Source organism: Natrix helvetica, assembly GCF_964273705.1.
Source record: "Natrix helvetica genome assembly, chromosome: 2".
Classification (NCBI taxonomy): Eukaryota; Metazoa; Chordata; class Lepidosauria; order Squamata; family Natricidae; genus Natrix; species Natrix helvetica.
The window spans coordinates 266170047-266185634 of record NC_138552.1 but is presented as its reverse complement, the minus strand read 5'-3'; the positions used below and the strand labels follow the sequence as shown (position 1 = coordinate 266185634).

General features: G+C 38.9%; 1 protein-coding gene across 2 annotated transcripts in view; it reads right to left on the bottom strand.

Moving 5' to 3' along the window:
• Positions 1–1387: 1387 nt before the first annotated feature.
• The window catches only part of PINX1 (PIN2 (TERF1) interacting telomerase inhibitor 1), a 36872-nt gene continuing 22671 nt past the window's right edge, over positions 1388–15588 (bottom strand). For both annotated transcript variants that reach the window (XM_081941398.1, XM_081941399.1), the window contains exon 7: positions 1388–2033. In XM_081941398.1, the coding sequence (XP_081797524.1) occupies positions 1512–2033 (522 nt within the window). In that variant the 3' untranslated portion in view covers positions 1388–1511. The remainder of the gene's footprint in view (positions 2034–15588) is intronic.

Genomic DNA, 15588 nt, shown 5'->3' with positions numbered 1-15588 from the left:
GCAGGGGTGGGTGGCTGGGGTTTTGGTAGGATCTCTGGCTAAGATTCTGTGCAGTTTGGAGAGCCTCCAAATCCCACTCCTGGCTGGCCGCTCCCCTCCCAGGAGTCCCCACGCAGCCTCTTTTGGATGCAGATAAGTGCAGGGTGTAGGCTTGGGGAGGGCGAGAAACAGGGGAGGCCGTTTTCACCCTCCTGGAGTCTCGAGGAAAGCCTCCGGAGCCCAGGGAGGGGAAAAAGATCCCCCCCCCCCGTGTAGGAGGCAGACTAGGCCATGCCCACCATGGCCACCCCCACCCAATCAGGCAGAGAACTCCTTGCTAAAATTTTTGAAGCCCATCCCTGAAGTATTCGTAGATCAGAGCAGAATAAAGCACTGTACCTGACACGCGAAAGATGATCTCCCAAGTTTATTACCCTCTTATTCATACTGAATTTATTTTGTTGGCCCGGTACTTTTATTTTCTATTTAGTATTGAATCTCTTTTTGCTAATATTATTATGTTTTGTATTTTTTTATGTTGGGGATCCAAAAAGAGACCAACTGAAGCAGGAAAAGTGCAAGAAAAAATAGTGTATCTACATTTTGTGTATACTCATCCATTTCATTTAATAAGGCTTTTATTCCTAGCTTTATTTTATCCTTTGGAATACCATAAAGGAAAAAGAAATCTATAGAATAAAATAGCCAACAATGAGTTAGTAATTCAGATCAAAAGCATTAATAGGCAACAATCCACTATTTCTTCAGGAAAAATTCATAAATGCTTGCATGTATTGCTGATTTAATTTTCTTTAACCACCCAAAGTCACATTATTTGAGCTGAGAAACCATGTAAATTATGTAAATAAACAAACTATACCATATTCTTTTTAAGGGTGTCAAGATAACAAGGAACATGGATATTGCAAACCATGAATTAACCACTCCATCTTCTCCATTCCTCAAAAAATCTGTCATAGGATTAGGAGCTCCATTGATGCTTGTCACTGACATGCAAGTTCATAGAAATGCAACACCTAGAGCAGATCATGAGAAATTCAGGATTTCCTGAAGGATTTACCAACCAATCCACCAACAACCCTCCCCCCCTCCAAATCCTTTTTTGCAATTGATCTTCCAAAGGTGGGAATGGTATGAGAGGGGAAAAACACAACAAATATCTGCAAGGTCCCCACTGATTGTTAAAAACCAGGCTTTTCACCCACTTCTTGGTTAAGGTGGATGGCAAATCTTTTATGGGATAGGTTTTTAAAATTAATTTGAATATTTCCTCTTCTTGACATACATAATCTTTCTATTACCTTTACTGTATTTTTTAATGTTGCATGCTTATGAAGTAGCCAGACTTTTAAATATGAAATAAGAAAACAAATAAGGACCACATCTGTTTTATAAAATGTTGCTTATTTATTTGGGTAAATTTGGAAATCTACGTTTATTTCAATGAAGTTAAACATGCAGATTTGTATTAACTGGACCATTTCTTCTTCAGCTTTATGCATTCAACATCTTCAGTTACATTCCAGTCTACTTTTTTTGCTCTTTTTCCTTCTCTTTGATTTTTGCTCTCCTAAATCATTATTCTCTTCCTTAGAAGTTTCAAAGGAACATTGTCTTGCCTTTTGATTACCAATTTGAGATTCATCATAAATAAGATCATTACTGGTGTCCAGATGTTTAGATTTCTTTCTCTTTTTCTTTTTCTGGGTGTCCACTTTATCTCTGCTTGAATCTAGTATCCCAGTGCAGATAATCGTTGGTTCTCCAGCCTCATCCTGTGCATGTTTGTGTCTTTTCTTCTTCTTCTTTGTCTGGGATTCCAAACACTCCAACTTCTCAACCATCGCTGGAGGAGAATTACCTGGCTCTACTTTGGTGCAATGTTGAGTTTTCTTCAGTTTTTTCATACACTTGGCAAAATATTCCTGCACGGTAAGAGTGCTGGTTACAGTATTGCTCCCATCTATTTGGTCAGATGGCACAATCACTTCTTTTGAATCTTCCGCTAGAAAGTCTGTGCTAGCAGCATCAACCTGAGAATGAAAAAAGAGAAGGTCAGAGGAGTAAACTGAATTAAGTGTTTAATTTTTTTTTTATAAACTGTCTGATACTGGATCAGATAGGGTTTTCAGAAGATCCAACACAACTTCATCCTATGTTTTAAGATGGAATGCATGTATCTTAGCCCAATCCTGCTTTATTTCCTGAAATAAGTCTTCCTTAGCTAAATTTAGCACATGTCAAATCAGATGAAGTCCAAAAGACACACATGTCTACAGAAAGGAATTGTCAAAGGTTCTAATTTTGCTGTTTATTTGTGAAGGCAAAATCTCAGGGGTTTGTTGAAGACCCAGTGTGTTTTTAAGCAACAAGTTACACACCCAATAGGAATGAGATAGACTTTTATTTCACAGAGCAAACTCAGTAAAAATAAACATAGCAATCCTGTAAAGACAGACCAACTCAAGAGCTGGAATACTCAACACTGCAAATCACTTAAAAATTCTTAAGCAGAATTTACTCAGAGATTTTTAAGTACCCCAAGAATCACTAATGGAATTTCAAGAGCAACATTATTTTTGTTCCACAGAACTTGGTCCTTGGAGTGCATATCCATCAGGAAGTTGCCTTTTGATGCAACTCCTGATTAGGCAGATGTCCACAGTCTCCCTTAGCTGGATCACAGTTAAACACATTTGAAAGCTGCCAGCGGTGTACCTGAAGGGCACATTACGATGTGCTATAAGATGTGAATTTTAAATAATCCAAAATTAGGATGAACTTCAGAATGTGATATATAAATCACATCCAACAGAGGAAATACTTGATTTCATGTACGTTATATGGAGTTCCCAGTATGACATAGGCTTGAAAACATTTTACTTCAAATATTTGGATATCCTGTATTATTGTCTCCTATTACCCTGAAGAGAGTGATAGGTAATTATGCATGAATGAAGGACGTGCTTCTTCAGCCATTCTGCAAAATGAAGGAATCTCTCCCACATCTCTCACAATGTGAGAGATCATTCTGTGTATATTAGAGGAAGACGTGTTTTCTCTGCCCTGGTTATCATGTGGTCTCATTTCACTGGCAAATGGAATCACACGGTTTCCCCCAACAACCTACAATTGCCCTGATGTATTACTTCATACTAGAATTACATATCCTAATTTACAACAATGAGTGAGAAAATGCAACCAGAGACTGATTACTGAGGTAACGTGAATATTCTTGGCATCAAAGATCTCATCTTATGATGCCTTGTTCAATCTTAAGGTTCAGCTGGGTTCAGGGTTAGGATGCTGTGAATTCCTACTGCATGTCATAAATACCATATAACATCACCCTTTCCCCTAAAATTCAAAACAAAACAAAATAGGTACATATCTGCAAGCAGATGTTTTTCTGCCTTTCTTTTCTATGGCAGGCCTAATTATGCCAAAATGAAGATTATTTGGAAGTTAAAGCTCACTTATGCCACTTTCTACATCTCCATTCACCATGCAACAGAAAGGAGAGATCTCAATTGTCTCAGAGAAAAAAAAATTGGCTAGTAACAGAGCAAGGTTTTTCCTATTGTGGCTCCTTCAAATCAGAAAGTTTTGCCTAGCTACTTCCTCATTCTTTCTCCTGTGACAAAGAAAAACTTTTTAAAAGAAGAAAAAAAGAAAAAAATATCTTCCAATACTTGGTTTTGCTGTCGTTTTTTTTTTCTTGTGAACTTGAAACAAGATGTCTTTTAAAAGTTGTTAGCCATGACACAACCAAAGTTAAGTACTCCCTAGTTTCAGCAAGAAGGAATTATTTGTTTGGACTGCTCTTGAAATCAAGAAATGTTAACTTTTTGATCAAAAATATGGGTGATATTTGCGGAAGTAAGCCTCCTTGATTTCTGTCCTTCTATAATATATTTATGCAAAGAATAAACAACAATCTGGGGTTTATCTTTTGGATAAAACATAGGTGTGCAAGCAGGCACAGAAATATTTACTCCTTGCTTTCTTTTTTTCATTATATTATATAGGAAAAAATCCATCAAGGCTGTCACCAAAGTTTGCTTCAACTAGGTAAAACAACCTTTAGCATTTCAAGTATTAAAACATTAAAAAATAGCTTTGTGAATACCATCATAATTGAGCATAGGTGAAAGGTACAGAGACAAGAATATTAAGCTAGAAGCACAAAATATTAAATCAGTTCTAAGTCAGCAATCAGGCACATGTACTGGACTGACTGTTGCCTAAAATGGAGAAGTTCAGAGAAACCCATGATGCCTAAAGACAAGAACGCAAGCTCAACCACTCCTGTACGGACAGGAATTTTAATAACCACGGGCCACTGCACACAAAGTTAGCAGGGCATGGAGACAGGTAAAGGCAGTGTCAGCTCCAAAGCAAACTCACACACCGCATTTCGGGGACACTGATGGAGAACCCGTTAATCATTTGGAAAAGGTAGGTGCCAGGAACACTCCCAACTGCTTCGCATGACCAACTTTCTCTTTGGAACCCTAGAAACCAGGGAAAAACAATGATGGTGATCTAAACAGTGCTGTCAGATTAAATCAGCTGCTATTTACATCAGGAAAAATGTAGTAATTGGAGGCTGCCACCGAGAGGTGAGCAAAAAGGAGGAGTGGCCCTCTATTCATTCAGATGTCCCTCTTCTATCCTCAAACCTTGCTATGGCTTCAGTGTTCATTCTTGACACCAGATCATTAAAATCTGGGGCCTCTTTTGCCTGGTTGCCACTCAGAGGCAGCAGCTCAGAGATGGTATCTCCAGTCCTGTTATTTTGGTGCCCAAAGGGGAAGAAGAAATCCTAAATGCTCTCTTAAGACATACAATATGCTAGATTCTGAAAAGAAGGCAGTTACAAGAAGGGGGCATCTGTTAAATCTGGAATGACCAAGTGGGTTCATAAAAGTTGTAACTGACAATGAAATGATATATTTGCATGGAGGTATGGAGAACTGTTTCAGAGAATATGTGAAAAGATGAAGAGACTCAGGTTCCTGATGAAAAATAGTGATCACTTTTTACAACAGCTTCCTTTTATGTGGATGCTAAAGAAAGTCACTATAGGTTTTTAGTATCAGCTTTGTAGATATACAAAAAGTCTATAAATCAAATATTTTAAATAATCAATGAGCAATGTAGATATATTTGATTTTAGACAAAATACATAGGATACTCCTGTATGAGCCTACTATTGGGTGCATAACTTCATTAATTTGTAAAGTTACTTCTTGATAGTGTCAAATAGTTTATTTTGAAATATGAAATTTGCAGTTGAAATGCTTTTAAACATTAACCATTCAATTATATTAAAAAACAGCTGCTTTCCTATCTTAAGAAATCAGTATGATAAACTATGGTATTAAAACATCTTCATCAATGGTTTGGATGAGGGAATAAATGGGGAACTCATCAAATTTGCAGATGACACCAAGCTGGCAGGAATAGCCAACACTCCAGGCTTAAGATACAGAAGGATCTTGACAAACTTGAACATTGGGCACTATCTAATAAAATAAAATTCAATGGTGAAAAGAGTAAGGTTCTACATTTAGGCAAGAAAAATGAAATGCACAGGTACAGAATAGGTGGTACCTTGCTCAACAGTAGTAACTGTGAAAGGGATCTTAGAGTCCTAGTGGACAACCATTTAAATATGAGTCAGCAGTGTGCAGCAGCTGCCAAAAAAGCCAACACAGTTCTAGGCTGCATCAATAAGAGGGATAGAATCAAGATCACGTGAAGTGTTAATACCACTTTATAATGCCTTGGTAAGGCCACACTTGGAATACTGCATTCAGTTTTGGTCGCCATGATGTAGAAAAGATGTGGAGACTCTAGAAAGAGTGCAGAGAAGAGCAACAAAGATGATTAGGGGACTGGATACTAAAACATATGAAGAACGGTTGCAGGAACTGGGTATGTTTAGTTTAATGAAAAGAAGGACATGGGGAGACATGATAGCAGTGTTCCAATATCTCAGGGGTTGCCACAAAGAAGAGGGAGTCAAACTATTCTCCAAGGCACCTGAGGGTAGAACAAGAAGCAATGAGTTGTGAATGCCCCAACACTAGAAGTCTTTAAGAAGATGTTGGATAGACATCTGGCTGAAATGGTATAGGGTTTTCTGCCTAGGCAGGGGGTTGGACTAGAAGACCTCCCAGGTCCCTTCCAACTCTGGTATTGTATTGCATTGTATTGTATTGTATACAACCAAATAGAACTTGATGCATTTTACATATACTGGTTTCCCTTTCATTTAAGTAATAGGGAAATGCATTCACTATGATTGTTGAACTGGTATTACAATATTTTTTTGGAGGGGATTTTATGTTATTTTTAAAGTTTCCAATATTTCTCTGAATATTTGCATATGTGTATACAAACTAAACTTTCTCAATACAAATAGTAAATTATAATGAACACAATCCTATGAAAATTAAGCATTTATATGGTCCCTATATTAGATGAAAATTTGAATTGCACATCTCCTATACAGGTAGTCCAACTTCCGACTACAATTCAGTCCAAAATTTCTGTTGCTAAGCAAGAAAATTGTTAAGTGAATTTTTCCAATTTTATGACATTTTTGTCTAAGTTAAGTGAATCACTGCTGTTGTTAAACTATTAACATGCTTGTTAAGTGAACCAGGCTTCCCCATTGACTATGCTTGTCAGAAGGGTGCAAAAAGAGATCACATGACCCTGAGACCCTGAAACTGTCATAAATATGAATCAGTTACCAAGTGTCTGAATTTTGATCAAGTGACCACGGGGGAATGCTTTAACTGTCATAATCTGGACAACTGTCCTGTCAAGTTTTCCAGTATTGTTATAACTTCAAATGGTCACTAAATGAACTGTTGTAAGTCAAGGACTCCCTATATTAAGAGGAATTAAAGATGACATGAGCACTTTTAAACAACTGTCAATATGTGGATACTTCATCTACTCCATTTGATGCAGTAGATGGCAGAACAGATTTCAAAACTGAAGATTTTTTAAAAATTCACATCCAGTTATAAGTATGATATCCCACAATACAAATTTACACAAAGTGTGGGGTTTTGGGGGAAAACCCACACTTTAAGAGAAGTCCAAGCAGAGAAAGAAATAAGCAAGAAATGGTATTTCCTGAGCCTCGGAAGCTGAGACTAATTAAACAATGTTGTAGATGGGAAAAAGAACAAAATCCTATTAAAATAAGGTGAAATGAATAAAATTAGGGAGGGAAATGCCATGATAATCCGTGTTAGGATAGCCATGGATTGTGGGTTGAGAGTAGAGTACACAAGTAGATTGTCAAGATAAAATGGCTTGGAAAAAATGATGTCAGTATGAGCTTGGAAAAACCCTGAAGACGGAAAAGGATTCCAGCAGAGATTATAGGAGGAAGCTGTGTCAACAAGTGAAAAGGCTGGGCTTCTCAGAGATGAGGAAACGATGCTGCTTTTGAAATTGGGAATAACTGGCACTTACAGGAATTTTCATTTGATATGTGCAAGGGTTGGGATAAGGAAATAAAAATATAATTTAGCGATGGGGGGGAATGAATTGTTACTTTTCTACTTTTCCCCCCCAACTTGTACGACAATTTTTTTTTAAAAAAAAAGTTCACTGCAGAATTAACACCGCAAGTTTGTAGGTGGGAAAGGGTGTAATTAATGTCACGTAGCCCAATCAATCCGACTCCAGGTTAGCAACAGAAAACAGGTAGTTCCTGCTTTGCAGACAATGAAGGAAAAGAGGCCAAGCTTATGAGAAATCCCATGTAACCAATAGCTTACCTATAAATGCAGGGTTAGTCCCAATTTGTTCAGGAGTAAATCGGGAACTACAAACCAGTCCCAAATAGCTAAAATGAAATCCAACGCACGCAGATTTTACAATTTCTCTCTCTAGTTATTGAAGAAGAAAAAAATATGTGGAGCTACAAGTAGTAGCCACACCTCAATGGCAATTCTGGAAAAGCTTATTTTTCCTCCTTAAAAAAAGCCACCCATCCAGTCCAACTCTGCTTTGCAATGTGACCGACCAACTGATAAAAGGAAGTGGAAAAGCAGGATGGGAAGGCAAAGAGTTCTTTCCTGCAATAATGGTTTCTCAACCTAGAAATCACATCCATTCATCAGACTAATGAATGGGAACAACCTTTATCTCCACCATGTTTTTCTCCCTTAACCCCCTTTGTCTCCAACTGAAAGGCATCCTGCATCAACAAATTCCTTAAATCACATACTTTATGTACTGGGTGAAGATGCCCTTCTTTTTGTCTGTCCTGAATCTCCTGCAACAGATTCATTGAACAACTTCAGGTTCTAACATTAAAGGCAAAAGAAGAAGGAAAATAACTCCATTTTATAGATTTTCTCCTTTATATTCATTCCCTTGACCGCCTATCCTGAGATCTGACATCATAATTACGTGATTTGTTATTCCGTTTCCCCTTTGGCAACCAATCATGGCAACCAGGACAATTCAATGAAGCACAGCGTAATGGAATAAGTTAAGCTCCCTGCGTTGTTTCAAAGGAGGCTTCAACATGAGGAACATTTAGTTTTGATTGCAAAAGGTTTAGGGAGCACCATTGCATACATCTTTTTAGAGAATCTAAAATACAGAGGCAACATGGCCAACAAGTTAAGTCTACAATAAGCAGAAGACCTGCCCAGCAGAATGCCAGGAGTGTCACCCTTTGTTAATTTGTTGTTAACAAATCAACTATTTGGCATAAAAAATTAATAAAATAAATTACAAAGCACAGAATAATGGGACATACAAGATGCTAAATTGTGTGAATGCATGTGTATGTATATACACTCATTAATTTATCTGATTTGTTGCATAGTCAGCCAGATGTTCAGATTGGATTAGATGATTATTGTTGTTGTTGTTAATTTTATGTCACGCATCTCCCCACAAGGTGACTGTGGACGGCTTATAATTTATAAAAACAAGTGAAAAACAATTAAAATATTAATCGATTAAAATGACTAGACTTTAAAATATTACACTTAGTTATTATTATTATTATTATTATTATTATTATTATTATTATTATTATTATTATTATTATTATTATTATTATTATTATTATTATTATTAATTCAATTTATAGGCCGCTCCCTCTCCACAAAGGGACTCGGGGCAGCCTCAACACAACCACAATTTAGCCAAACATTTCTGTTGCTAAGCAAGGCAAATATTGAGTTTTGCCCCATTTTACGACATTTCTTGCCACAGCTGTTAAGTGAATTACCGCAGTTGTTAATAATATGCTTATTAAATGAATCTGGCTTCCCCATTGACTTTGCTTGTCAGGTGGTCACAAAAGGGCTCGACCTTGGGATACTGAGCCAGTCGTCCACAGTCTGAATTTGAATCATGTGACCATGGATGCTGTAACGGTTGTAAGAGTGAAAATCGGTCATGAGACACTTTTTTCAATGCTGCTGTAAATGAATGGCCACTAAATGAACTGTTGTAAGTCGAGGACAATCTATATTAAAATCTATATTAAAAGCACATCTAAAGAAATCAAGAGTTAGATGGGATGGGATCTTCTTATCCCATTAGCCAGCTCCAACGGTCAATGACCCCCCCCATCCCAATTCCCCAGGGTCCCAAGCTGAAATGGCAAAGCCAGACTTTAATACTCTACCTGAGTGCCAAAAGGGAGGGGCACTTCTGCAGTTTCTGAATACTCTTCAAGGGTAGCTCCATGTAGAGCATGTTCAGTAACCCAGTCAAGACAGGACTAGGGCATGAGTGATTATGCACTGGGCCTCAGGATCCAGAAAATGACGCAACTGGTGCACCACATGAAGTTGTGGAGAGATCCTCTTAGTCATAACTGCCACCTGCTCTTTGAGCAGGAGTTGTGCATTCAGACATACGATTTAAAACAAGAAGTCTTAAAAACAACTATGGTGCTCAAGACAACTTATGGCTCCCTCATTTCCACTGATGTTTGTAACGCATCCAATAAGCTTCTTATAACGTTTTCAGATTGCCCCATGTATGAATGTTCCCTCAGAAGGAAAACTAGGACCTAGGAAAAGCTCAAGGTTTGCATCTGCAAGAAAAATCCCCTGCATCTCCAATTAATTTTGCTACATGATCTAGAGACCTATACATGTTACAACTTTAAATGGCAACATTTTTCACACAGATGTTAGCTCCAAAGGGAGAGAAGAAGCAAAAAAATTAAAAAAAAATATTACAGGCATCCCTTGCCAAAAGGAAATTGCATCTCCTGGTGGCACTTGCCCTAAGGCATGGCTTGGGAATGGAGTCAGCTGTAATCCTAAATCAAGCAGACTCTTGTTTATTCAATGCAGAAAGCATCTTGGGACATCCAATTCCTTTGGGATACTGATCTCTGGAAGGCCAGTGTCATTTCCATAAAAGTTTGGGACTCTGCCCTGCAGGACTAACTTGAATAATTTTAAGTGATGTGCCATCAACAGTGGGACCAAAGATAAATAAAGAGAGACAAACACAAGTTTTACTGTGTCTTCCCCTGTGCACTGTTGGGAGAGCTATCCCACATTTAACTAATTTGCTCTTTTCTCTTATCAGAGAAATTTGGATGGGAGAAAATCTCCCGTTTATCTGATGGTGACCCTGGAGTGCCACTGCATATACATAAATAATCTGACTGGAATCCAGCCATTTGTTAGGACAGCTATACAAGTTTTAGAAAACTTAACTAAACGGTTTCATTTGGGCCCTTCCACATATGTGAATTTCAACTACTGAAATTCCTGAGAAGTGTGATGATGGGGCCACACAGCTGGTGTGCCGCACACATCAGGTGAGGAATGGCTGAATAATAAGATAGCACATAGTAACAGTGGATTACCTCAGAACCTGTTCTAGCAGTTCTTTTTGTAGGATGAAGGATTATGAGGTACAATGCAATCCTCCCAATCAAGTAGGGATCACTGGAAGAGGCTTACATAGAAAACAGGCTAAAATTTGCTCAATGGAAAAGGATGTTCCATCACAAGATGGACACGAAGGAAGGCCCATTGTATTAAACTGTAGGTGACATAAAGCAACTATTGGCAGATTTGGATAGACTTCCAAATGCCATAATATCACATCAGCCCATCCCACACATTCACAGAGGGAAGGCATGCTACAGAACCCATCAGTCAGACAATTCTGACAGGCGGGGTCAAGGAAGAGGGCTTTTTCTGCCTCTGCCCTTGCTATGAGTAACATCTTACCCACAAAGGTGAGGAAAGGGCCCAATCGCTAAGCCTTCTGCAAAGAGGTCAAAACTTGGCTGTGTAGCCTTGTGCGGAGGAGACAGGGGACCACACAGCCATGGGGATGTCTGGCCTCATGAGAACCCCTGCTGCCTGGATTAACAACTCTTAGTCTCCCCATCTTGGATCTTTCCACCTCCTGGAGTTTTATAATGTTTTAAATTTTTAATCTTAAATTATTCATTTTAATGTTTTATTACATTGATTAAATTGTACATCACTAAGGGTCCCTCTGGAAGAGAAATGGGAAGTTAATAAGTTTTATAAATAACTAAGCAACCTAAAGAATGCTATTTTGTAGTATATTAACATCTAGCTGACTTGCCACTCTCAGATTATAGGGTATATTTATTAGGTTTTTGTTTTAAAAAATCCTATCTTTGTTACTTTATAAATTGCACAAAGCAGGGAACATAATACTCTTTCCTCCTCTTATTTTCCACCTAACAACCCTGTGAGGTGGGTTGGGCTAAGAAAGAGTCACGGTCCCAAAGTCACCCAGCCATCTTTCATCGCTCAGGTGGAACTACATCTCACAGACTCCTGGTTTCTAGGCTGGCATCTTAACAACTACACCAAACAGGTTTTCTGGACTGGCTGCAAAAAGAAAGCAACTAAGAATTCAGCAGGAGAATGACAATTTGCAACTCTAAGTATTAACCTCTGGCCATACAATGAAAGACCAGCAACACTGAATGTGTTAGTTAGGCAAAATATATGTTTCTCCTTCCATTAGAACAATGCAACGCATCAGGTTGGCAAAAGGTGTCTAAAGATGCCTGAAAACAAACTTTGCCAGTTCTTTATCGATATCATGTAACTAGAGTCGTTCTCCAACTCTGAAATCATTCAACTCCTAAGTGAGTATTGGTTTGAAAGCTGTTTCTTTTCTATTCCTTTTTCCAGACTCTCAAAGTAATGGAATAGCAGAAGTAACCAAATATTCTGAAAGATGAGCTAAATCCAACAGCTATAAGTCATTCTAAAGCAGTTTCACCTGATCTGGCACTTTCTAGTTACGTATATTAGGACAGCAACTCCCAGAATTCTCTGCAGAACTAAAATGAAAATCTACCTCTTCCTATGACCTTGGAGGGCACTTGCTATGGATGTAAGCCAGGGGTGTCCAAACTTGGGAACTTTAAGACTTGTGGACTTCAACTCCCAGAATTCCCCAGCCAGCTGGCTGGGGAATTCTGGGAGTTGAAGTCCACAAGTCTTAAAGTTCCCAAGTTTGGACACCCCTGATGTAAGCAATACTGGCTCACCATAATATCGCTTCAGATATTTTGCTGGCACAAAATCAGCTAGGTAATCTTGGGCCAGCCAGTCTCTCTTAGCCTGAGGAAGAAGACAAGGGTAAACATTTCTGAAAAATCTTGCCAAGAAAACTGCAGGTCCAAGCAGTCGCCAGGAGTCAACACAGACTCAAAGGCACAGAAAACAAAACAGAACAAAATACCCCAAATCCAGCACTCTTGTAACAGTTTCTTCCCATTTTATCACTCCACGCTATGAGTGGGAACAAACAAATGGCTCTCCAGTTGGGTCCCAGAGGTGTATTTTCAAAAGGCAACTGGACATTGTTTTTCCTTGAAGGTGTTTCACTTCTCATCCAAGAAGCTTCTTCAGTTGTGTCAGAACTAAAGAAGCTTCTTGGATGAGAAGTGAAATGTCTTCCAAGAAAAACATAGGAAGTTGCCTTTTGAAAAAGAACCTTTGGAACAATAATGACCTGGATGATTGAGAATATCCATAAACATCCCCAGTTGGAGGGGCTTTTACATGGGTTGTTCCACTCTCTTTACTCAAGGAGATATTTAGTACTCAAATTTAGTGGGAATACTGTGGAGAAGGGAGAGTGGGAAGAGTGGGCCTTTCCCTGCTCAACTTCCTTTTAAACAAAGACATTATTGACATGCTGAAACTATAGTGGTTTAAAATAAAATAGAACTACAGAGGTTTTCAGCTGCCCTCCCCAGCTGTTATCAGAAATTTTCATGCACAAAACCCAAAACAAAATGCAAAACATCCCCCCCTCCTCGTTTCCTAAATAAGGAGTGCCCCACTTTCACCTCCCCAGTCTCTGAAGTTGGGCAGGAGAAGGTTCTTGCCCTGTAGACGGCATGGCCTCCTGTTTGAAGTCCTAGCTTTTGGGAGATGGTCAGTTTACGTCTCCTGATACTAGCACAGGAAAAGGATGCACTCTCGGCAGCCCATGTGCTCCACCGAGATAAGCACAGAGCTTTCTGTCCCGGGAGCCTTATCGGCTTTTCCGGCTACTCTCCAACACAGAGATCGCACCAAAACTGGCAAGCCAGGTTTTTGCTCATACAAACTGAGGAGGGGAAGAGGTGCAAAGAGATCTCACCAATCAAAAGCAAGCGCGGATGGATGCATGTGTACACACATACGAATGTGCACACGCACACATACCTTGCCTGCATTTGAGTTGCCGCAGAGCAATGTGAAGGGCACAGGCTGTGTTAACTAGTCTTGGATGATGCATTTGGCCGTGTTTCTCATGTGTTGCTACAGTCAACAAGTGTCTCGTATGTTTATGAGCAAGCAGCAAGTTCTTCTTGAAAATTCAATTCTGAAAATTCACAGTCAAGCTGTGTCTTATTTGACCCAACCAGCCATGTCACTTTGTTCCTGATCCCTTATCATTTGCATCATCCAAGAAACAGAAGAGAATGTGTGCAGTATTTGGCAATATATTTTGTCTTTGTATGTATGGCTGCCAATATGCCACCTGACTATATATGTGCCTCTTTGGATCAGATAATTTATCTATCCATGGTCCAAAACTTTGGAGAAATGTTCCACTGCTGTTAAGAGCATAAGGAAGTTCAAATAAAAATCTATTTATTGATCATTATTCATTATGGCAATTATCTTTTGCTAGCGTCCCTTGATTTAGGTCTCTAATTCCTGGAATGATTTATTTTTGTAATGCTCCCTCCCAAATTCAAATGCTCAAAACAATACGCACAGCACCAAAGCAAAGGGCAAATATTTGGCCTCACAGCAGCAATTCTGCAGGAACATGCAGAGGAGGAAAAAAAGACATCTTGTCTAAAATTAATACATAGACACACCCAGCTGTCCCCTACATCTACCAGCGTATATTTTTAGATGCAAGCCACACACTAACCTTTGGGATGATCTTTTTGAATGGCTGCACTGCAAATGAGCTTTCTTCTCCTCTCTGCCTTTCTCATCAACAGCTTCAAACTCCCTACCCTCTTCCTTTCAGGCTCTATGTGAACTCTCTCCTTTCCTGATCTTTGCTACCAAAGCAGCTTCTCAACTACACTATTTTGTATGAAAGGACTGACAATCGGCAAACCTTGCCTCCACCTTTTTTCCCCTCTGAACCAAAACAACTTTCTGCACCCATCTGTAATAGTTTCCATTTTACTTTCAAAAATGATACGTAAAGGGAACCAAATTTTAGTAGCTGGAATATCAAATAATCAGGCTAAAAACTGATGTATGCCACATCCAATTACAAGTCTTTTTAACTGTTAAAAAAAAAAGTGTATGTGTGTGAGAGAGAGAGATTGTACAATAGCAGGCCCCAACCTTTTGGGCACCAGGGACTGGTTCTGTGGAGAGTGTTTTTTTTGTGGACTGGAGGGGGGAGTGAGTTTCACATGCTGCCTAGATCCCGCACATGCGCGGAGGGGGGGCTTCACTCACTTCCATGGCCTTGTTCCTGGCAGACCGCAATTAATGTACAAGACATATGGCAATAATAGGTAATATTGGACTAGACAGAACCATTGTTTTATTGAACCTAACAGCAACTTTGTGGTTACAAACTGCTTGACCCCTGAATATGGAATATCCATGTGCATATTATAATATCCCAACATTAACACAATGGCTGGAAAAACTCATACACAAAGGGCCAGTAGCTCACTTGTAAATCATTTAATATTGCCAATTTTCTATTTTGTTTGTCCATTCATGAGCTGCACTGGTGTGTTATCACCGAGTGTCCATCAATTGCATATGTAATAAGTGAAATTTAACTACCTGTTTCTACACAATGTGCTGATTTAGAAATAAGGTCCTCTGAAATTAACACGGATCGTGCCTTAAGATATGCATAATTTTTTTGGACCCCATACAGCCACTTTTTATAGGAACAAAGAAGCATGCCACAATTTAAAAGAAACGAGAAAAATATGTTTTCTCTGCCTATGAAGAGAAATAAAGAATGCAAGACTGTGATTTTTTTTCCTTCCCTGCAATGAATCCAATATGTTTACATCTAGATATT